The sequence below is a fragment of the Nerophis lumbriciformis genome, linkage group LG01 (genome assembly GCF_033978685.3).
Source record: "Nerophis lumbriciformis linkage group LG01, RoL_Nlum_v2.1, whole genome shotgun sequence".
Classification (NCBI taxonomy): Eukaryota; Metazoa; Chordata; class Actinopteri; order Syngnathiformes; family Syngnathidae; genus Nerophis; species Nerophis lumbriciformis.
Genome location: NC_084548.2, coordinates 16612501 through 16636258, shown reverse-complemented (window position 1 = coordinate 16636258; position 23758 = coordinate 16612501). Strand labels below are relative to the sequence as shown.

The window sequence follows — 23758 nt, the reverse complement described above, 5'->3', positions numbered from 1 at the left end:
CAAGAAGCAAGGAATTAAACAGAGACAATTCAATCTGGCTCAATTGAGGAGAAAAGACTGTATGCCTCCTCTTTTATTTGGACTTTCCCTGATTACATGGCAACAGCTGTTTCTAAGGTACGGGGGTCGTAAACAGCCATCGCCTTTGATTACAGCTCAAAGAAAAGGTCGTAAAACAGTAATAAGAAGCGGTGCCTGAAGGGGAGTCTGGTCCTGCTTCCTCTTCGCTTTGTAGATCTCGGGTCAAGACAATATATTTCTGTTGATTACAATACATGAAAGAAACAGAACACCTTCACGTTGCTTCCCCTCCTACACTTCTTCTTGGTAGGTTCAAAGACAGCTTTTGTCTGCTCGCCGAGCTAGCTGAACTCAATGTAACACAAAGTTTTGTGATAACTTAGATACAATTATTCTAATATAGATATTTCGGGAAAGTTAATTAAAAATTACTTTTATATGTAATTATGATCGTGATTTCTGGTTATGCTAGGCCAGCAGAGAAAGCCTGATGGCCCACCACTGATAAATACTGTACATCAATATTACATTACTTCTTCAAACTACTGTATTTTTAGTTCTATATTCTATTGTATTGTTCTTCAAGCAATATGTCCGATCTAAAAGTTATTTTTTCTTTTTAAAAAGCTGGTTAACATTTTGAAATTGTGCTTTTTGGGGGGGAATGGGGCGGGGGCAAGCACAAATCAAAGTGATTAAAATGTATTTGGATGGACGGCGTTGATTTGAAACACAAGTGTTTTGAGTTAGGAGCATAGGGCCAATTAAGCTCATAAATTGAGGTAACACTATAGTTTTATAGTAGTATTCTATTCACAAATCATATGATCAAGGTCTCTGTTAGGATCTGTTAATATCCAGCTTTTCAGTAAGTGACTTTCTTCATGCTTTTAAAGCTTATAAAGTCACCTTGGTGTGCCCGTGACAATTTGCATCCACGTGATCTGATTTTTTTGGGGGGAAGTGACATTTTTTCTTTTAATTTAGGGATTCTTGACAGTCCGGAAATATTTCTCGAACATCTTATTTGTCCAGTGTGTCTCCAAGTGTGCGTTGTGCTTTTGTAATGACTTCCTTTAACATATATTGTATTATCTCTAATACATTTATCGGGGTTATGTTTTTTTGTTTCTCAGGCTACAGGACCTGGATGGCAGCCAATGCAGGCATCGTCCTTCAGCCCAGATACAGATCAAGTATGCCTCATTTAATCAGCACAGAGAAGATGAGAAGCAAGAGCATTGTTCCACTAAGATGCATGCTAGATATTACGCAGGACTTAGACTCAGAGTGAAAATGGAGAGCCTTCTTGAAAGAAAACAACGGCTATCATAAATACAGAACTGTATAAATAACAGATTTTATCAGCTTCTTAGGGGAGCAGCACCGCTTAATCACACTGTAAGAAGAATGATATAAGAGTGCGATTATTCAAATGTAAGCTTTTCTCTTCTTCTTCTGTGATTTCTGTTAAAGATTATCATGCTTTTCATGTGAAAGGGCCAATCAATGCATTCTGCGCTCAGACTAATTCACAACATATAAGATTTTTTAATATATATACAGTTGCGATCAAGAGTTTACATACACTTGTAAAGAACATGATGTCATGGCTGTCTTGAGTTTCCAATAATTTCTCCAACTCTTATTTTTTTGTGACAGAGTGATTGGAGCACATACTTGTTGGCCACAAAAAACATTTATGAAGTTTGGTTCTTTTATGAATTGATGATTTATGAAAATATGACCAAACCTGCTGGGTCAAAAGTATACATACAGCAATGTTAATATTTGGTTACATGTCCCTTGGCAAGTTTCACTGCAATACGACACTTTTGGTAGCCATCCACAAGCTTCTGGCAAGCTTCTGGTTGAATTTTTGGCCACTACTCTTGACAAAATTGGTGCAGTTCAGCTAAATGTGTTGGTTTTCTGACATGGACTTGTTTCTTCAGCATTGTCCACACGTTTAAGTCAGGACTTTGGGAAGGCCATTCTAAAACCTTAATTCTAGTCTGATTTAGCCATTCCTTTACCACTTTTGACCTGTGTTTGGGGTCATTGTCCTGTTGGAACACCCAACTGCGCCCAAGACCCAACCTCCGAGCTGATGATTTTAGGTTGTCCTGAAGAATTTGGAGGTAATCCTCCTTTTTCATTGTCCCATTTACTCTCTGTAAAGCACCAGTTCCATTGGCAGCAAAACAGGCCCAGAGCATAATACTACCACCACCATGTTTGACGGTAGGCATGGTGTTCCTGGGATTAAAGGCCTCACCTTTTCTCCTCCAAACATATTGCTAGGTATTGTGGCCAAACAGCTCAATTTTTGTTTCATCTTACCACATAACTTTCCTCCTTAAGGTCTTATCTTTGTCCATGTGATGTCAGATGAAACAAAAATTGAGCTGAACTGCACCAATTCTGTCAAGAGGACTGGTCAAAAATTCAACCAGAAGCTTGTGGATTGCTACCAAAAGCGCCTTATTGCAGTGAAACTTGCCAAGGGACATGTAACCAAATATTAACAAAACTGTATGTATACTTTTGACCCAGCAGATTTGGTCATATTTTCAGTAGACCATAGTAAATTCATAAGAACCAAACTTCATGAATGTTTTTTGTGACCAACAAGTATGTGCTCCAATCATTCTATCACACAAAAATAAGAGTTGTAGAAATTATTGGAAACTCAAGACAGCCATAACATTATGTTCTTTACAACTTTTGATCACGACTGTAAATTGCATTTGCACAGAACATGGATATGAGTCAGTACAATACACTTATGTAACGGTTTGGATATCTTGATCCAACCAGACCTGTGATGCTACATGCTAGATGCATGTTGGGTTAATCCGGAGACCCGAAAGTGTCCATAGCTGTTTATGGTTGTTCATCTATTTGTCAGTCCCTTTAGGAATTTGCGATGACATGATCGCGCCTATTCACGCTAACTCAACCAATTATGCGCTAATTATGCGCTGCCTCGCAATTTTGTCCAGCAATATATCAACTCTTTATTACACTAAAGCATGTGCAAGGCCCGGGGGCCAGATCTGGCCCGCCATATCATTTACTGAGGCCCGCGAAAGCCTTGAAATAATATAAAAGTATTTTATCCTTTCTTACTAAATGTATTTGTTCTTTCCGTTTTGACAAAAAAAAAAAAATACATGTATTGCATGCAATTGAATATATTTTAAACTTTAATATTGTCTAATAAATGAAAAAAATATTATACTATCATAGAGTTCAAACTTTTTTTTAGTCATAATAAAAATAATAATAGTTAATATCTGCTTGACTTGTGATTTCAAAACAAGTTATCCCTCAAATTGCACAGTGTAAAAATGACAATAGATTTTACGTTAAAAAAAAACAAAACACTGGGAGCTCAGTTAGAGTTTTACTTTTAAAAAAAATATAGTACCGTTTTTCCATTTACAGTAATATTGTTAGGAACTCGCATGGCTGCAATTTTAGTGACCCCAAGATACAGGAACCAGGAGAACGGAGAGCAGGTAAGATGAGTTTTAACTTTTAATCTCATTAATCAAAAGGAGAAAGCAGTCTTGCATGTAACAGTTACCAACATAAGTTAAACCTCGAGCCCTGAGGAGTGCTCGAGACAGGCACAAATAAAAACATGGTGATTGGCAGCCGGTGTGGACCGGCTGCCAATCAACAGCAGGTGAGGAAAAAAACACAGCGCTCAACGGGACAAGCAGGGAATGTAAACAAAATAGGAGCATTGATGGGAAGTAAATACAAAACAAAAAAGCACAAACAGAAATTAAGTGACAGATCAAATATGCTGTTTTCCATCATTTTCAGCAGACTGCTTGGCAAAATTATGAATCCCCCCCCCTCTTCCCGTCACGCGAGATTCGCCCAGGAATGGGGCCATATGAATCCTTTCCCTACTGTAGTGTCTACTTTTAAGTCTGTTTGGTATAGAACAAGTAAAACATCAATATACTACTTTTTCAATTTTGTTGAAGTCCTGTGCTTTTTGAGGTCAAAGGAAAACTGCACTTTTGGGGGAATTCTGCCTATCGTTCAGGATTAAATACAAAAATAAAAAAGCATTCTAAATATTAAATCGATCAAAAGTCCGCTTTTAATGGAACCTATGAGAGCCGCTCTATCCTTAAAAAAAACATCCAAACACCTTCGTTAAGGTTTTGTAAGTATATATGTAATGTAGTGACAGGCACATTTATAATAACATTTAATATTTACATATTTTGATTATTTTAAGAATATGCGGCGCATTAATTAAAAAAAAAGCATCACACCATCACTGATTATTACTCACTGTAGACTTCATGAGAGCCAACAAACATAATAAAACATCACTTACTGTACAATGTCTGCTGTCATTAGGTTGCCAACTGATAGGATGTTCATATATTCCCATTTATATGAAGAATGACTCATCATCCTCGCAAAGAAAAGGGAAGTGGAACCAAGCGTCTTTTCGGGCCGTTCTCGCCTTTTCCGGTTTACATTGGCTGTCAAAGTGTACCAACTTGACGGAATACATCCTCAGCCTCCTACTATCCAGGTGAGAGGCACGATTTATAATCTACAATAAAGTTTGACGAGCAAGGGAGCAGCTGATCAGTCGATCATGTCAACATTGGCACACAAACTTGTAATCACGGCGCCACTATAAATAGTTTGTCTGCGTTAGCGCTTATAATAACAATATCACAAATACTTGGTAAATAAGTCTTGAAATGTTAATTGAGTATTGTTGGCGCTTATTGGATATTTTTTTTATTGGATTTTTGGCCGGAAAAGAGGACCTCTCATTGGCTCTGCTGTTTGTGGACTTTTATTTATGTGTATTTATGAATTGGAATGCATAAAAAAAAAAATCATGTATTTTATAATGATTGTGAACCATTGGCAACATTCCAATAATAGTGCAGTTCCCAATTGTCTTGGTCTTGACCTCTTTATGTATGACGAGATTATCGCAGATCTTCAAGATGCAACCTTTTAATCAAATTTGAATAATAGGATATTCAGACTGATTTGGTGGATTAAAAGATTCCTTTTTTATTTATAAATGAAATTGTAAATGGGTATGTAGTGGGTAGATTGAAATGCAATGAATTGTACTGTATTTTATATATTATATTTTAACTGTGGGTCCCTGTCCATAAGCTGCGTGCTTCGAGGAATGACCTTTTTGCAGAACAGACTCTGATATTAACAAAAGAAACAACAATGAAATACAAAACTTTGTCTGTCTGTAAATAAATAAAAACAAAGAACGATTTAAGTAACTATTGACAAATAAAGTCTGCAACATCCTGGAGGAACTGATATGACCATACTTGCCAACCCTCCCGATTTTCCCGGGAGACTCCCGAATTTCAGTGCCCATCCCGAAAATCTCCCGGGGCAACCATTCTCCCGAATTTCTCCCGATTTCCACCCGGAAAACAATATTGGGGGCTTGCCTTAAAGGCACTGCCTTCAGCGTCCTCTCTCACCTGAAAAGGAGAGTATTATATATGTCTCCGTTATCCATAGGTTTATCTATAACCCATAAAGTAGGCAGGCACGGAGCGATTTCTCAGCGTGTGTTTATTCCAGCCGGCACGTTAATACACTGACACACAACATCCGGATTCCCATCATGCATTGCTTCAAAACTACGGCAAGTAGTAATGTCCAAAAACATAACAGAGACGAAGCAGAAGAACGAAGACATGGCAAAGACGAGTAAGAAGAAGTACAGTTGCAAGTTCCAAAATGATTGGAAAAAATAATTTCGGTTCATCCAGGACAGCTCGAAGGGGAAGGGGTATGCTGCCTGCACATTCATGAACCGATTATTTATACATCTATCCATCCATCCATCCATTTTCTACCGCTTATACATATATATATAAATATATACACCCCCCGCTACTCCCCACCCCCCCATCCCCCGAATTCGGAGGTCTCAAGGTTATTATTGTTCGGCAACTTGTGTGTACTAATCCCCTAACAACTTTTAAACAACCTATTAACAAAGCCATACTTTATAATAAGTACAGCCTACTGTATCTAGATGATCATCTTACACCCCCCCCCCTTTTAGCAATAAAAGGTTTGCATGTCTTTCACCAACTTGAAAGTCAATGCACGGAGGCCCTGCGGTGATTTTCCACAATTACGCCTCATGCTGATCTGCAAGGTGGACGACACAAGCGGGACATAATGTCACTGAAATAATGTCAAAGCACTTTTCCTTCACTAGAAACTTTGACTAAATGAAAGATTATAATAAAAAAAAAAGTGTAACAAATAGAAAAAGCACTCATCGTGTCTCAGCGACCCTTATCAGTCTGACCCGAAGGTGAGAGAGTTGATCGCCCTGAATGGCACACATGCTGCAGCTTTAATGACATCTGCGCTGCAAAAGGGACGACTTCCTCTTTATTTGTGGTGAAGGCAGTGGATGTTGGCAGAAACACAATCTTAGCTACTGTTTGTCCTCTAGGAGCAGATTGTTGACACGGTCACCACACGCCGCTCGTTCCCATGCCCTCCTGAAAACAAGCGGGGTCACAGTGACCTGGGGTCAAAGGTCAGCAAGCGGAGTCTCACGACTTCCTCAGGTAATTATAAGATATTTTCTTTTGCCAACATCCTCAAGTAGATACATTTGTTTTACTTACCAACGCTCAAACGTCAAATGATACTTTCTACATTGCATGTTATTGGAGCCATGAGGTCCGCTGACATTTAATAAAATTATTCTGAGTAAATGAAAAATCCTTGACATTTATCTTGCCCCTGAGTTAAATTGAGTTTTAAATGCCCTGCGGCTTCTCTCGGTTTTCACATTATTTTTTTTGCCGGGCACCACAGAGAGGTAGTGCATGACAAATAACAAGCTTCCTTTTGTTGTGCTTTACATACACCGCCATTTTTGTCTGTATGTCGGTTTCTTAAACAACAAAGAAATGCCAAATCCGACTTAATGTGCTCAGCTTGTGAAGGCAAAAAGGCCAGTGATACATACAGTACAGAAACAAATGTTATGTTTTAGACATTCTTGTGCAGATATTAATGTTGTTTATACACATTCACCTTTCACCACATCATTTGCATGACCCAATTAGTGTATTATATTATATTGTATTATATTACAGTACAAACCCCGTTTCCATATGAGTTGGGAAATTGTGTTTGATGTAAATATAAATGGAATACAATGATTTGCAAATCCTTTTCAACCCATATTCAATTGAATGCACTACAAAGACAAGATATTTGATGTTCAAACTCAAACTTTTTTTTTTTTGCAAATAATAATTAACTTAGAATTTCATGGCTGCAACACGTGCCAAAGTAGTTGGGAAAGGGCATGTTCACCACTGTGTTACATGGCCTTTCCTTTTAACAACACTCAGTAAACATTTGGGAACTGAGGAGACACATTTTTTAAGCTTCTCAGGTGAAATTCTTTCCCATTCTTGCTTGATGTACAGCTTAAGTTGTTCAACAGTCCGGGGGTCTGCGTTGTGGTATTTTAGGCTTCATAATGCGCCACACATTTTCAATGGGAGACAAGTCTGGACTACAGGCAGGCCAGTCTAGTACCCGCACTCTTTTACTCTGAAGCCACGTTGATGTAACACGTGGCTTGGCATTGTCTGGCTGAAATAAACAGGGGCGTCCATGGTAACGTTGCTTGGATGGCAACGTATATTGCTCAAAAACCTGTATGTACCTTTCAGCATTAATGGCGCCTTCACAGATGTGTAAGTTACCCATGTCTTGGGCACTAATACACCCCCATACCATCACAGATGCTGGCTTTTCAACTTTGCGCCTATAACATTCCGGATGGTTCTTTTCCTCTTTGGTCCAGAGGATACGACGTCCACAGTTTCCAAAAACAATTTGAAATGTGGACTCGTCAGACCACAGAACACTTTTCCACTTTGTATCAGTCCATCTGAGATGAGCTCAGGCCCAGCGAAGCCAACGGCGTTTCTGGGTGTTGTTGATAAACGGTTTTCGCCTTGCATAGGAGAGTTTTAACTTGCACTTACAGATGTAGCGACCAACTGTAGTTACTGACAGTGTGTTTCTGAAGTGTTCCTGAGCCCATGCGGTGATATCCTTTACACACTGATGTCGCTTGTTGATGCAGTACAGCCTGAGGGATCGAAGGTCACGGGCTTAGCTGCTTACGTGCAGTGATTTCTCCAGATTCTCTGAACCCTTTGATGATATTACGGACCGTAGATGGTGAAATCCCTACATTCCTTGCAATAGCTGGTTGAGAAAGTTTTTTCTTAAACTGTTCAACAATTTGCTCACGCATTTGTCGACAAAGTGATGACCCTCGCCCCATCCTTGTTTGTGAATGACTGAGCATTTCATGGAATCTACTTTTATACCCAATCATGGCACCCACCTGTTCCCAATTTGCCTGTTCACCTGTGGGATGTTCCAAATAAGTGTTTGATGAGCATTCCTCAACTTTATCAGTATTTATTGCCACCTTTCCCAACTTCTTTGTCACGTGTTGATGGCATCAAATTCTAAAGTTAATGATTATTTGCAAAAAAACTAATGTTTATCAGTTTGAACATCAAATATGTTGTCTTTGTAGCATATTCAACTGAATATGGGTTGAAAATGATTTGCAAATCATTGTATTCCGTTTATATTTACATCTAGCACAATTTCCCAACTCATATGGAAACGGGGTTTGTAATACATTATATTGTATTATATTATCCATCCATCCATTTTCTACCGCTTGTCCCTTTTTTTGGGGTCGCGGGGGTTGCTGGAGCCTATCTCAGCTGCATTCGGGCGGAAGGCGGTGTACACCCTGGACAAGTCGCCACCTCATCACAGGGCCAACACAGATAGACAGACAACATTCACACTCACATTCACACACTAGGGACCATTTAGTGTCGCCAATCAACTTTATATTATATTATTGTATATGTATATCATGTGTATATCATATTATAATATTTTGTATTATATCATATCATATTTATATTATATTATATTTTATTTATATCATATTTATCCATCCATCCATCTTCTTCGATTCGATTCAGAATTTATTCTCCAATTAAGATTATTCTCAATTCAAAATCCATAGTTTTTTAATAAAACTGGGTGCCAGTTCTATAGTGAACTACATTCCTCCATAAAATACATAAACAGCTCTAATACATTTCTATATTACTTGAAAGAAAACTGGTTTTCTTTGGAAAAAAATTCTACCCAAACATTTAATAAAGTCAAATACAAATAAGGCAAGAAAAGTAGCCCACATGTCTCTATTCTTAAGTAAATCTCTACAGCCGATATGATCATTTACACCAACAATATAATTTGCCCAAGTAGCTGGAAAGGACAGTTAAAATAACAAAAAAATATGTTTTCTTTTATAAAAATTGATTTAGATTTATTTTTCTTTTTTTTTATATAGATTAAGAATCGTCATAGATAAGAATTGCGGTCAATGCATTCTACTGGTGTGCTCCCAGACAGGACTTTAGATAAAATATTACCAGGTTTTGAACAAATAAATGACATACATTTAAGTAAAGCGTTTCAAAAATGTTTATGTTGACATTCTGACAGTGAAATTTCATTTGTGTCCCAAATTTTTTTTAGGTAAATATAAATTATGTATACAAGTAATTGACTGGGTTTAATCCTGATACATCCAAACCCAAAAGTGTGATTAATCTGATAAAAAAGGTATAATTTGACTGTACTAACTATATAATATAATGCATTTAGATCTGTCAAATGATTACAATATTCAATTTAATATTTACTTCACATTTTGTCTGTAGTTAACTCATAATTAATTGCAATTTATCGCAGATCGAGGGAAGTCTTTTATCTTTAATAATTGTACTTAAACAGATCCCACACAATTTATGTTAACTTGTTATTATTGCATTTACTTTGACAGTCCAAATGATATTGCTTTACATATATTGGTATGAATGACAGGGGGGGGGGGGATTCAAAATCAATCCTTTTTTTTTTTAAACATTGGGTTACTACCTACACTCCTCCATAGAATAGATAAACAGCTCTGATAAAATTCTATAATACTTAAAAGAAAACTGGTTTTGTTTAATACAATTCGACCCAAACATTTAATGAAGTGGCTGGACAGGACAAATTAAAAAGACACACATACATATTTTTATAAATTAGGAAAAAAAAAAAGTGTTTTTTCTTTTTTTGATACCCCGAGGACAGTATATTATATTGTATTAATTTGCAATACGATGTATTTTTCAGATAATTACACTAATTATTATTAGAAAAAGGAACTCTTCAATAATACTAATAGTAGATGATATTTTTGGTCAGTTATACTTTTTTTCAGGTTCTATCATTTGACTAATTTTATACACACTTATTTGGGGTTTTTTTGCCATGTGATGCGACTAGAGATGTCCGATAATATCGGCCTGCCGATATTATCGGCCGATAAATGCGTTAAAATGTAATATCGGAAATTATCGGTATCGTTTTTTTTATTATCGGTATCGGTTTTTGTTTGTTTGTTTTTTTTTGTTTTTTTTTATTAAATCAACATAAAAAACACAAGATACACTTACAATTAGTGCACCAACCCAAAAAACCTCCCTCCCCCATTTACACTCATTCACACTCATTCACACAAAAGGGTTGTTTCTTTCTGTTATTAATATTCTGGTTCCTACATTATATATCAATATGTATCAATACAGTCTGCAAGGGATACAGTCCGTAAGCACACATGATTGTGCGTGCTGCTGGTCCACTAATAGTACTAACCTCTAACAGTTAATTTGACACATTTTCATTAATTACTAGTTTCTATGTAACTGTTTTTATATTGTTTTACTTTCTTTTTTATTCAAGAAAATGTTTTTAATTTATTTATCTTATTTTATTTTATAAATTTTTTTTAAAAGTACCTTATCTTCACCATACCTGGTTGTCCAAATTAGGCATAATAATGTGTTAATTCCACAACTGTATATATCGGTTGATATCGGTATCGGTTGATATCAGTATCGGTTGATATCAGTATCGGTAATTGAAGACTTGGACAATATCGGAATATCGGATATCGGCAAAAAGCCGTTATTGGACATCCCTAGATGTGACTTTAACATTTTGAAATGCGCTCTAAAAAAAAAAAAAAAGTAGAATTATTGTTATTATGTAGTGCTGTGCATTACATTACAGAGACTATTGTAATATAACTACCATTACTTGCTTACAGATGATAGTAACAGGTAAAATAATGTAAAAATGTATTGCAGTTAGGTTATAATGATGAGTTAATGTTTATGTTAATATTGTGTACAGTACTTATTACCACACACTACAATGATTTTACTTCAAACACGGGCAAGATTGGCGTATAGCATTCATTAATTTACAGTAGTTTCTGATCCTGTCTAAATCATCATTCATCACATTGTATCAAAAATGACAGATGTATAGTTAGCAACATATGGTGCAAAATATACAACTATAAACTTCTTAAATCAGTGCTTAGATGTTTGTTAATACAGTAGTTTAGCTTTTTGTTGAAAGTCCTTGGAATATTTCAAACACGTGTTTTGCAGTCTTTCAGTCCATGCAGAGCTTTACCCAAATCAGCCGTCATTTCTGCAGAACCGACCGAAACCCAAATTATCTTATCTACTTTTCATCCTCCAAATGTTTTTCATCTGCATCACATTTTACTCGAGATTAGAGTAGGCCTGCGCCTTTGTGCGATGCTAATTGCCACAGAGCTTGAGTAATTAAAGGACAATAAAGCCTTAGTAGTAATTAGTTTCTCTTGTTTGCTTGCTAGCCCATCAATTGTGCTTCTATAATACTGATCATTAGCATGCGCCGGGGCAGTGAAGGATGCTGGGAAAGGAGCCCTGCACACACAGCACTCCACATTCCTTTCCCATGAAGCCATGGCACCGGGCCATGTGTTTAACCCTCGCCGTGCTGGGACGGGTGTGGGTGCGAGGGGGATGTGGCATGATGGGACGTGCCTGCTTATCAAACGCCAGCTCGGCTAAATAAAAGCGGTTGCTGTGTAACATAAGAGGCCTGCTGATATAATGACAGGCTGAAGGGTGGGAACACAAGAGCCGCAGCAGTGGGCACACGCTGCTGTCATGGTTTTGTGTTAAAAAAAAAAGAAAAAAAACTCTCACTGTAACATATGCTTTTTTTTTAAACACCCATTGCGAACTAATGAATGCCTGTCTGGAAGATGTTTATACACAATGCCATTAACAACCATTTCCACATCTCTATCTTAATGTATAATATGTTTGTTTTATATTGGTTTAATGTATTAAAAATGCAAAAACATCAAATAGTGCACGTAAATCATTATGATGGCAGATCAACAGAATCACAATTGTTTTTCTGTTCATCTGATGATGTTTACACAGAAAAATGTGTTAGGCACAATTATTTGCACACCAAAAATGTATTTGAAATGACATTTACTGTGGTTATAATAAAGGTATATTTAACATTAACATTTAACACTTGAAAGTGTTTGTATAAAAAATATATGTACAAATATAATATAGTATAATAATATAAAAAAATATATATGTGTGTATATATATATATATATATATATTTTTTTTTTTATATATATATATACATATATATATATATATATATATATAATATAATATAATATATCAATCAATCAATCAATGTTTATTTATATAGCCCTAAATCACAAGTGTCTCAAAGGGCTGCACAAGCCACAACGACATCCTCGGTTCAGAGCCCACATAAGGGCAAGGAAAAACTCACAACCCAGTGGGATGTCAATGTGAATGACTATGAGAAACCTTGGAGAGGACCGCAGATGTGGGTGACCCCCCCCCCCCCCTCTCTAGCGGAGACCGGATGCAACAGACGTCGAGTGGGTCTAGCATAATATTGTGAAAGTCCAGTCCATAGTGGATCTAATATAATAGTGAGAGTCGAGCGGAGACGGGTCAGCAACGCAGAGATGTCCCCAACCGATGCACAGGCGAGCGGTCCACCCCGGGTCCCGACTCTGGACATCCAGCACTTCATCCATGGCCACCGGACCTGTGTCCCCCCTTCCACAAGGGAGAGGGGGATAGAAAATAAAATAAACGGCAGATCAACTGGTCTAAAAAGGGGGGTCTATTTATAGGCTAGAGTATACAAATGAGTTTTAAGATGGGACTTAAATGCTTCTACTGAGGCAGCATCTCTAACTGTTACCGGGAGGGCATTCCAGAGTACTGGAGCCCGAATAGAAAACGCTCTAAAGCCCGCAGACTTTTTTTGGGCTCTGGGAATCACTAATAAGCCAGAGTTCTTTGAACGCAGATTTCTTGCCGGGACATATGGTACAATACAATTGGCAAGATAGGCTGGAGCTAGACCGTGTAGTATTTTATACGTAAGTAGTAAAACCTTAAAGTCACATCTTAAATGCATAGGAAGCCAGTGCAGGTGAGCCAGTATAGGCGTAATATGATCAAACTATATATATATACTATAATATTATAATAACAGCACGGTGGAAGAGGGGTTAGTGCGTCTGCCTCACAATACGAAGGTCCTGGGTTCGATCCTACGCTCGGGATCTTTCTGTGTGGAGTTTGCATGTTCTCTCTGACTGCGTGGGTTCCCTCCGGGTACTCCGGCTTCCTCCCACCTCCAAAGACATGCACCTGGGGATAGGTTGATTGGCAACACTAAATTGGCCCTAGTGTGTGAATGTGAGTGTGAATGTTGTCTGTCTATCTGTGTTGGCCCTGCAATGAGATGGCAACTTGTCCAGGGTGTACCCGGCCTTCCGCCCGAAGGCAGCTGAGATAGGCTCCAGCGACCCCAAAAAAGGGACAAGCGGTAGAAAATGGATGGAATGGATGGATGGATAATAATATAATATATCAGTATATATTATATACTGTATGTATAATATGTAAATATTACATATATGTTATATTTTATACTTTATACCTGCATTATCCTTTCCATCATTACCCTTTCCATCCTTTCTAACTGAGCTACTGTGTGGAACAATTTCCCTTGTAGATCAATAAGTCGACGTTACTCAGGCCCTGGTACTAGCCAGCAATAAATAATAAATACTGCAAAAAATATAGTAATTTAGAAAAATAATTTGGTTTATTTATTCACGTTATTTCTGCAAATAAAGTTACGATCTTTAAAAAGAAATGAATGGGACAAACAAGCTTTTTTTTTCATCGCTGTGCCATCTACTGGCTCTAGCAGATTTATTTCAGAATGTAAATTATTAAAACAATGCTTTGAAGAAAAACAACTGATCACAGATTTACTTTCTGAGCCTTAGGTGAAAAAAAACACCAGAAGGTTGTAGGTATCAAAATTTCACAGAGATTCGCCGCAAAAATATATGTTCAAACCACCGTCTGGAGACCTCAGTTCAGCAGCATTGAAGATTAACTGCGACTTCTAAAGGGGACCTATGATGACTTTAATCTGCACTTCCTTGTGGTCGAGATCAGTGCTTCTTAAGCTGTTGGGCCGCGAGCACCCCCAAGAGAGCCGCTGTTTCTCAGCTGTGGCCCGTATACACTTTTCCACCACTTGTGGCAGTAATGACAATATCAAACAAACAGAAGAAGTCTGGACCTAAAGTCAGAGAGAAGTTTCTAAAGGGCAAAAAATATGATTAAAGTGGCAAAGCTGTATTTTTATTTGCACTCGCATTTATTGACAGAAACATATTCATTACGAATTTAGTTTATTTATTTTAGCACAACATTATTTTTCAACAGTTATTTATGTTTCCCTTCTTATGTTGTATAGGTTAGTACTTATTTTTCTAAACAGCCTGACCTAAGGTTTGTGTTAAAAAAAAAAATACAAAAAAATAAATAAATAAATACAAAAAAATTAAAAATACAAAAAATTAAAATAATATATATATACATATATATGTCGATAAATGCGTTAAAATATAATATCGGAAATTATCGGTATCGGGTTTTTTATTATCAGTATCGTTTTTTATGTTTTTTTTATTTTTTTATTAAATCAACATAAAAACACAAGATACACTTACAATTAGTGCACCAACCCAAAACACCTCCCTCCCCCATTTACACTCATTCACACTCATTCACACAAAAGGGTTGTTTCTTTCTGTTATTAATATTCAAGTTCCTACATTATATATCAATATATATCAATACAGTCTGCAAGGGATACAGTCCGTAAGCACACATGATTGTGCGTGCTGCTGGTCCACTAATAGTACTAACCTTTAACAGTTAATTTTACTAATTTTCATTAATTACTAGTTTCTATGTAACTGTTTTTATATTGTTTTACTTTTTTTTTTATTCAAGAAAATGTTTTTAATTTATTTATGTTATTTTATTTTATTGATTTTTTTTAAAAGTACCTTATCTTCACCATACCTGGTTGTCCAAATTAGGCATAATAATGTGTTAATTCCACGACTGTATATATCGGTTGGTATCGGTATCGGTTGATATCGGTATCGGTATTTAAAGAGTTGGACAATATCGGAATATTGGATATCGGCAAAAAGCCATTATCGGACATCCCTAATATATATATATATATATATATATATATATATATATATATATATATATATATATGTGTGTGTGTGATTAAAACATGGTTTCATATCATCTGACAAGAATGTAAACTGTAAGTAGGTTCGATATAATCATTGGAATATGATTTAAATCAAGAGGAAAATTACTAATGCAATGTTAACACTTCAGTGGGGCCTGGCCCCTCTGTTGTGGACCTCAAAAAGGTTAAAAAACCCTGGTCTAGATAATATTTATCGGATATGCTTTGGTGTAAATTTTATGTAAATTTTGCTCCACAATCACATTCATAACCTACTTTCTGCATATGTCTGCAAGTTCTTCTTTGTGGAGGCGTTCCCTATAGATTGCAATTCAAACCCTTGACGCCCCACCCTCTCTAATAAAATAGTTTATCTTTTGAATATGTACACTGTTAAATATATATCTTGAAGACGAACATCGCCGCTATTTTTCAGTCGAAAATAAACTTGATGAACTGTATACGGATTTACCGGTCACAACATTCTGCCCAAAAAAAGCTACTTTTAACAGCATTTATGTCAGAGCATGTCACACCTCAGTGTTATTAAGCACATCCCACAATTAGATGAAAATAATACTTCATACTACCTTATCTTGTGTTTCCAAGTAGATGGTACTTTCTTTTCCCGGCCGGAGTTTAGCAGCTAATCCAATTTGGTAGTGGCCCATCTTGACAAATCAGTCCCGTGTGAAATTTGTGTACAAATAAACACAGATGGTTTTATTTTTTTAGCAATCAAAGCAGGTGGGAGGGCGTGGAACGAGAATAAATAACAGGGGAAGCTCCTGGCAGGAGCCCTTACATTCTCACAGCCTGAAACAGAGGGGATGCCCAAATAAGTACGTCCAAAAACACTGTGACGTCACACTGTTAAGGCATTTATAGCAGGGGTGCCCAATGTGGGGCTCGGGGGCCAAAGTTGGCTCGTCAAGTCGTTTGATTTGGCCCGCCAAAAGGTGGTTTCCCAAATGTAGTAAATATTCATACTGACCATTTAAGCTACCGAGGGGGCTCCGATCCAATAATTATATTATATATCGGTCCAATATCAGGATAAAAAACAAGTATCTGATTATATCGGCTTGCATTTAAACTTTCCGATATTACTTTTTCTACAAGCAGTTCTGCAATGTGTTTACTTGTACAAAGCTGGACAGCCAGGTAACATCTAAATGTCCTCCAATAAGCACACAAAGTTGGTCTTTGCTTGTATTTTAGTCAAGTCATTTACAAAAGGTAAACATAGCTATAGGCTACTAGGAGCTAGCAGCTGCACAACAGCTAAGCACAAAATAGCAAACAAGCTAGAAATACTGTGCGTAATAAGTCTTTCTAATTGAACAATATTGCAGTCTAAAACACATTTGTCAATACAAACAAGTGTCCAATAATTATAGTTGCATACACATACAAAATCTCCAAGACAGAAGCGGATTAAAAAGTAGTAACAAATGTGTCCGCATCATTCAATGTACTGTCATGAGCGTAACTTCATTATTTCTGTGATAACTAGGTGTAGCTAAAAAACAATATCCACTGCACTTCAACTTAAAGACAGCATGTGTCCATTCCAGACGGTTAATAATAAATAAGTTAGTGTTTCTAATACATTGCGGCGTTCTCTGTTTGATTCATTTCATTTGATCAAACATTTTCTAACATTCCACACTACAAAATACAAAATCGGATCTATATCGGAAGTGAAACAGTTTAGGACACCCTTAACGCTCACACAATCATAGTTGGCATGTTCGCAAGGCTAATGAGTTGCCATATATCATTGTTATCGGTACCAAATACAGGAACTTTTTGGCTATTTGTGGTTCAGGCTTAAAATTGCTGTCTTTGGCCTATTGGCTACGTTTTCACTTTGGCCCTTGGAGGCAAGAAGTTTGGGGCCCCCTTATTTACAGGCATCCAAAACTGTGTGCAAGCTCGCGCCCAAATGCAAGAACCTCATGATTTGATGCTTTGGCATTGTTTAACTCGAGTATCCAACATTGTAAGAACATTTAAAATGCAGAAAAAATGAAGATCATCATAGATCCCCTTTAAAGATGAAAGCTTGAAAGAAAGGGAAGGATATTAACAGGGAGTTAGGTAAGCAAACTCATATTTGAAGCAGTAAGACTCCAATTGTTATCAAAGTTAACTTTTTTTTTTACAATTGTGTGACGGATAAAAATGCAAAAAAAAACAATAAAAAACTGAATACAATGTAATTCATAGCCGCATTAAACCTATCATTTGTTAATCTGAACGATTATTTTTATGTTGTACTGCCGACCGTTAAAAAAGTTTCTTGAAACATTGCCTGCCAAGCATTTATTGGGTAAAACAGATTATTTCTATAATTTCTATTATTTCTATCTGCTCCTTATCCTGGAGGAAATACTTCTACACAGAGGTCGTCATATCATTCCTAGCATGCACCCTCGAAAGAGGTCAAATTAAAGCAAGCGGGGTCAGCAGAGGAGTGTTGTGGCGCAGGCAGTGGTGTGAGGATTGTGCTGTAAAGTGTAAGGCGCAGTAATAACGTCAGGCAACAGAAAATGTGCTCTGTTCTGTACTTTGCCTTGACATGATTGAAAGACAATGGTCCCGTGGATAGGCCATTTCAACATCAAATGTGCATGCACATCACAGGGCAAGGGTGCGCTATCCATCACATTCAGCGAGCTGTCACCGGCAGCTCTCCCTGCTCCGGCTGCTCTCTGCACATATTTGCCACCGTACGGCGATGCAAGATTAAAAGCTACTTGTGCGGAATTCCATCGGCAATTATTGAACAGCGTCACCTGTGTGCATCGTTGCGTTTCCTTAGATCCATGCGGGGAAGTTTTTGTGATTATTGGAAGTAGTATTGATACTGGAATTCGTAAATAGACTAGGTTAAACTCGCCGCTTGCACAGCAATAGCAAAAATAATGACATATGTTAATAACGGTAATGAAATCTTATTAGTCACAAATGGCGGGGAAAAAAATGTCTCACGTTGCACAGAAGCTGAAATTTTTGGCATTTAATTTCCATGACATTTATTGAAAGCCGTATAAAGACAGACATTAAAAAGCCATAGAAATGCGGGCAGCGGTGGATTATTAAATATTATGATATCATTATAATGAAATATAGTGATTGTAAGATCAAAAAGAAAAATGTTCTGTAAGGTTCCAAGTAAGGTTCCAGGCTTCAAACTCTGACTTGACTTCAACGACTGCCTTCTATATAGATGCTAATGTAAAGTGTGTGTCACTGATAGTGCAGTGGTACACACTTGTGACTTTTTTGCAGGCAGTTTGGGTTCGGGCCCCTGTAAGTTCCTGTGTGAAAGTTTGTTTATATATGCCCTGTGATTGACCTCTCGCACAAACTTAGCTATAGGGTAGGCTCCAGCCCACTTGTCACATTTAACATTGCACACGGTAAAAATGAACGAGAAAAGTGTGCAATTCAAAGTCATTCCAATGCACATATAGATAATGAGATAGTTTATTTATATTAGTAAAATTTAATATATATCAAATACTGTATATATTGAACCCTCATACAGTAAACATAACTTTTTGGATTTGATTTGAAACTCGAACAAGATGCTCGCAAATCTCATGAGACATCAGTTCTGGGATTAAGTGTGTGTGTATGTGTGTGTGTGTGTGTGTGTGTGTGTGTCTGTGTGTGTGTGTGTGTGTGTGTGTGTGTGTGTGTGTGTGTGTGTGTGTGTGTGTGTGTGTGTGTGTGTGTGTGTGTTTTATTGTATTTCTACCCTTCTGGCTGTAAAATTGACGTGGCTGACCTGTTAAAAATGTTCTTATTTTTCCAGTTCATTGCAGAAGACTTGTTTTGATGAACATTTTAAAGTTTAAAGAGTAATAATTTATAAACTGAATGTTTTATTTGTTTGTTAAACTGTGTTACACATGTTTTGTTTGGTTTTCTTCAGGAAAAATCTCTCAATTTGTCCATTTCCTGATCATATAGAGTGCAGGAAGCAGATATAAGGCTATGGACGTTCCTGTCTGCTCAGTGCGTATGCCAATTTACCAGATTGTGTGCAGTTTGCTATTTCGTGATTGCACTGAATGAACACATCATAGAAACCAGACGAGGCAGTGCCTCGTATTTGTTTTCTCATTTGGATATTCAAATTTTTGGAGTTCCACCTGTATACAAGCACAAAAACAGCTCCAAATTATTATTACTTTTTAGACCAAATGGGAATTTTATGCTGCCAATTCTGACACCGATCATCAATAAGTGCGACTGACCTGTATTAACTGTAAATAATTTATTCATGGCAAGGGCTAATGACAGTGAAGCAATATCAACACAACATTTAAACAATTAAATTGTTAACAATATATAAACAAAAGCAAAAACTACTATCTGCTACTCATTTAAATCCTTTGGTTTTTGTTCTCAAGGTTCTCCTCTGTCCAAGGAATTATTCCATAAGTTTGTAAATATTAACAAAAAAAATGTTTTTGAGAAAATAAAAACATCGACCTAATCACTCTAGTATCGATCATATACCTATACTACCCTCGGTATCGACACCACCAATTTATGGATCGACCCGGCCTCCTCTTATGTGTCGTATTGTTGTTATATTATCCTCTCTCTAGACACTTATTAATCTACTTGTTAAATTTATGTTAACATCTGCTTACTTTCTGCTGTAACATGCTTCCATCTGCACTTCTTAAACTTTACTAAGCACTTATTTCTTGGTGTTGTTTCAAGCTAGCTTAGCGGTTAGCTCAGCTATTAGCATGCCTGCTCCTGGCTTAGTCTCGTCCTTGGCTTAGTGATAATGCTACTTGACAATGATACTAAGAAATGCAGTTTATTTGCCGTACTGGATGTGAATATTATTAGCTTAGGCTACATAATTACATAATTAGTTGATACCCAATTGTTAGCCGTAGGACTAAAAATAAATACAGTGTCAGCCAAAATCGACAATGGCGGTCACATACTTCTTCACATAAATCGGTCAACATCGATTTATTGGAACATCCCTAAATCAAAAAACAGTACTATACTCAAAAATGGCTTTTCCCGGAAGAGGATAGGTACATGTGCTTTACTTCACATACAGGTGAAATGTAAAAAAAAAAATGTATCATGCACATACTTGCCAACCCTCCCAAATTTTCCGGGAGACCCCCGAATTTCAGTGCCTCTCCCGAAAATCTCCCGGGACAACTATTCTCCCGAATTTCTCCCGATTTCCAGCCGGACTTAAGGCACGCGCCCTCCAGGTCCGTGCGGACCTGAGTGAGGACAGCCTGACATCAAGTCCGCTTGGCCAACTAAAAAGTAACCACATCTGTGGTTATTTGTTGGTTGGCTAACGGTTTACGTTGTATTGTGCACCCTGACGGCAAGTGTGGGAGTCGGTTCTGAAGTATGAAGTAAAGAGACGTAACTTCGTCACCTCGCCTGGTTATTGACTCCAACCCAGAATATTACACTGCCCATACCTACGCTCCTTCAAAGGCTGTGCTACTGGCTGCAAAGCATTGCACTTTCAAATACAACAATGAGTGGAGAGGAGTGTTATGTGTGTGTAGATGTGTAAATAAATGAACACTGAAATTCAAGTTGTTTTTTTTATATGTATATATATATATATATATATATATATATATATATATATATATATATATATATATATATATATATATATATATATATATAATAAAATACATATATATATATATATATATATATATATATATATAATAAAATACATATATATATATATATATATATATATATATATATATATATATATATATATATATATATATATATATAGCAAGAATTCACTGAAAGTCAAGTATTTATTTTATTTATATATATATATATACATATATATATATATATATATATATATATATATATATATATATATATATATATATATATATATATATATATATATATATAAGAAATACCTAAATTTCAGTGAATTCTAGCTATAAATATACTCCTCCCCCCTTAACCCCACCCTCCTGCGCCCCCAAATCTCCCGAATTTGGAGGTCTCAAGGTTGGCAAGTATGATCATGCAAAAGCCCATTTATGACAGCAATTCAACTTCAAATGTGAAAGTAATATGTGCTATAAATTTATATGTAAAGTGAGATATGTGAAGCATTTATTTTTTTACAGTTTTGATGATCATACTTACAGTTTTTGAAAACCCCAATTATCTGATATTTTAAATTTGAGGTTTTCATAGCATGTACCGGTAAGCCCTTATCATCAAAATTAAAAAAGATGGTTTGAATAAACCTGAGTTGCATGTCATATATTAGTTTCACTTTCTAAATCCAATTGCGAGAATAAATAAACCTCTGCACGACATTCAAATGTTTTGAGTATCCCTGTACAAATAAAAGGTAAAGCCACAACGGAGGGACCTATTTGTCAGGTTCAAACACTGATGACATCTATTAAACAGACAAGAAGCAAGGAATCATGCAGAGACAGAGTTCAATTTAGCTCAATGAGGAGAGACTTTTTGGGCTGTACTCTTAGTTACAGATCCAAACGCTCTAAGGTAGCAGTCCCATGTGCTCCTCTATTTATTTGGGAGGTCCCTGGTTACATCACTGAGGCTGCTTCTGAAGGAAGGGGGGTAATTTCAGCAGCCCCAGTTGGACACAATATTTGTTTATTTAGAAATGCAAATGTGCTGACACTCGTGATATCGCCCTGTCTGGACACAAACACTAATACGAGACGACTCGCAATCTTGGATTTGCAAGTTGTCCCTTTGCACTGATAGAAAAGTACAACTTTAGCACAATTGATAATAACTATAGCAACGGCCTTTAAGTATAAGAGTTGTGTGATAACTTACACATAATTATTCTAACAGTATTATGCAAAACCAACCTGTCTGACCTATTGGTATTTGCTGATGTGTAGTTGGGATCTGCATGAATCCCGAAAATGTTAAATGTGGGGTGGAGATATTTCCTTCCTTTATGCTTGCAGGAAACGAGCCGTTTGGAATTTGTCCCATCTGGTGACGTTTTTACCAAGTGTGACATCAGCGGATTATCCATATATGGTGTACATTTACACAAAGGGCTTTGCATGGGTCCACCATCGTAGTCCAACGCTGTAGTCAATAAGATACTTATTTTTCTCTATCCTCTTATTGTGGGGCAGACTGGCTCGTACATGCACATGCATCCTGCGCTGTTGCCATTTCTAATACAAAGGAGCGTATAGTTCAAACTTAATTTGTCAGCGGAGACATGTAAATACATGTTGTATCCTGAGGAGACGGTCAGAAAGTGGTTCGAAAAAGGTCTGTAAAACCTAATCCATGCAAAACTTTGACCAAAGAACCACCATTACATGTTAAGTAGATCAGTGTTTTTTAACCGTTGTTGGGCCGCGAGCACACCCTAAACTGCCGCCAAAAAATACTCGTTTCTCAACTCTGGTCCGTATGGGCTGCAGCGGTACTCGTTGTAATACACTTTTCCACCACTTGTAGCAGTAACGACAATCTCAGACAAACAGAAGTAGTCCGGAACAAAAGTCATAGAGAAGTTTCTTAAGCGCAAAAAATAAGACTTATTCATTATTTTGACAGCTTCGTTAACAAACAAATTCATTATTAATTTAGTTCATTTTAACACAACATAATTTTATGTATATTGATTGAGTGATTGATGGAAAAGTTGGGCCCGGATGTCAATAAGATTAAGAACTCCTGATGTAGACCACACGGAAGTGTTTTAAATCAGTGTTTTTTAACTTTAGGACCGGGGCTCATTGGTGGGCCGCAGCGGTAGTCAGTGGTAATACACATTTCCACCACTTGTGGCAGTAATGGCAATATAAAAAAACAGAAGAAGTCGAGCGCTGCAGTCATAGAGTTTTTGTCAGCGCAAACATTATGACTAATGTGGGGAAGATGTATTTTCATATGCACTTAAATGTTCCTGATAGTTTATCTAAGAAACATTAATTTATCATTATTTATTAATAATTTAGTTAGAATTTATTAATTTTAGCACTGCATGATTGCGTGT

At 36.8% G+C, this 23758-nt stretch overlaps 1 protein-coding gene across 1 annotated transcript in view; it reads left to right on the top strand.

Annotated features, from left to right (window-relative positions):
• Nucleotides 1-1157: 1157 nt before the first annotated feature.
• The window catches only part of LOC133616704 (TOX high mobility group box family member 2-like), a 270313-nt gene continuing 247712 nt past the window's right edge, over nucleotides 1158-23758 (top strand). The window contains exon 1 of the mRNA XM_061976294.1: nucleotides 1158-1217. Within this exon, the coding sequence (XP_061832278.1) occupies nucleotides 1182-1217 (36 nt within the window). The 5' untranslated portion in view covers nucleotides 1158-1181. The remainder of the gene's footprint in view (nucleotides 1218-23758) is intronic.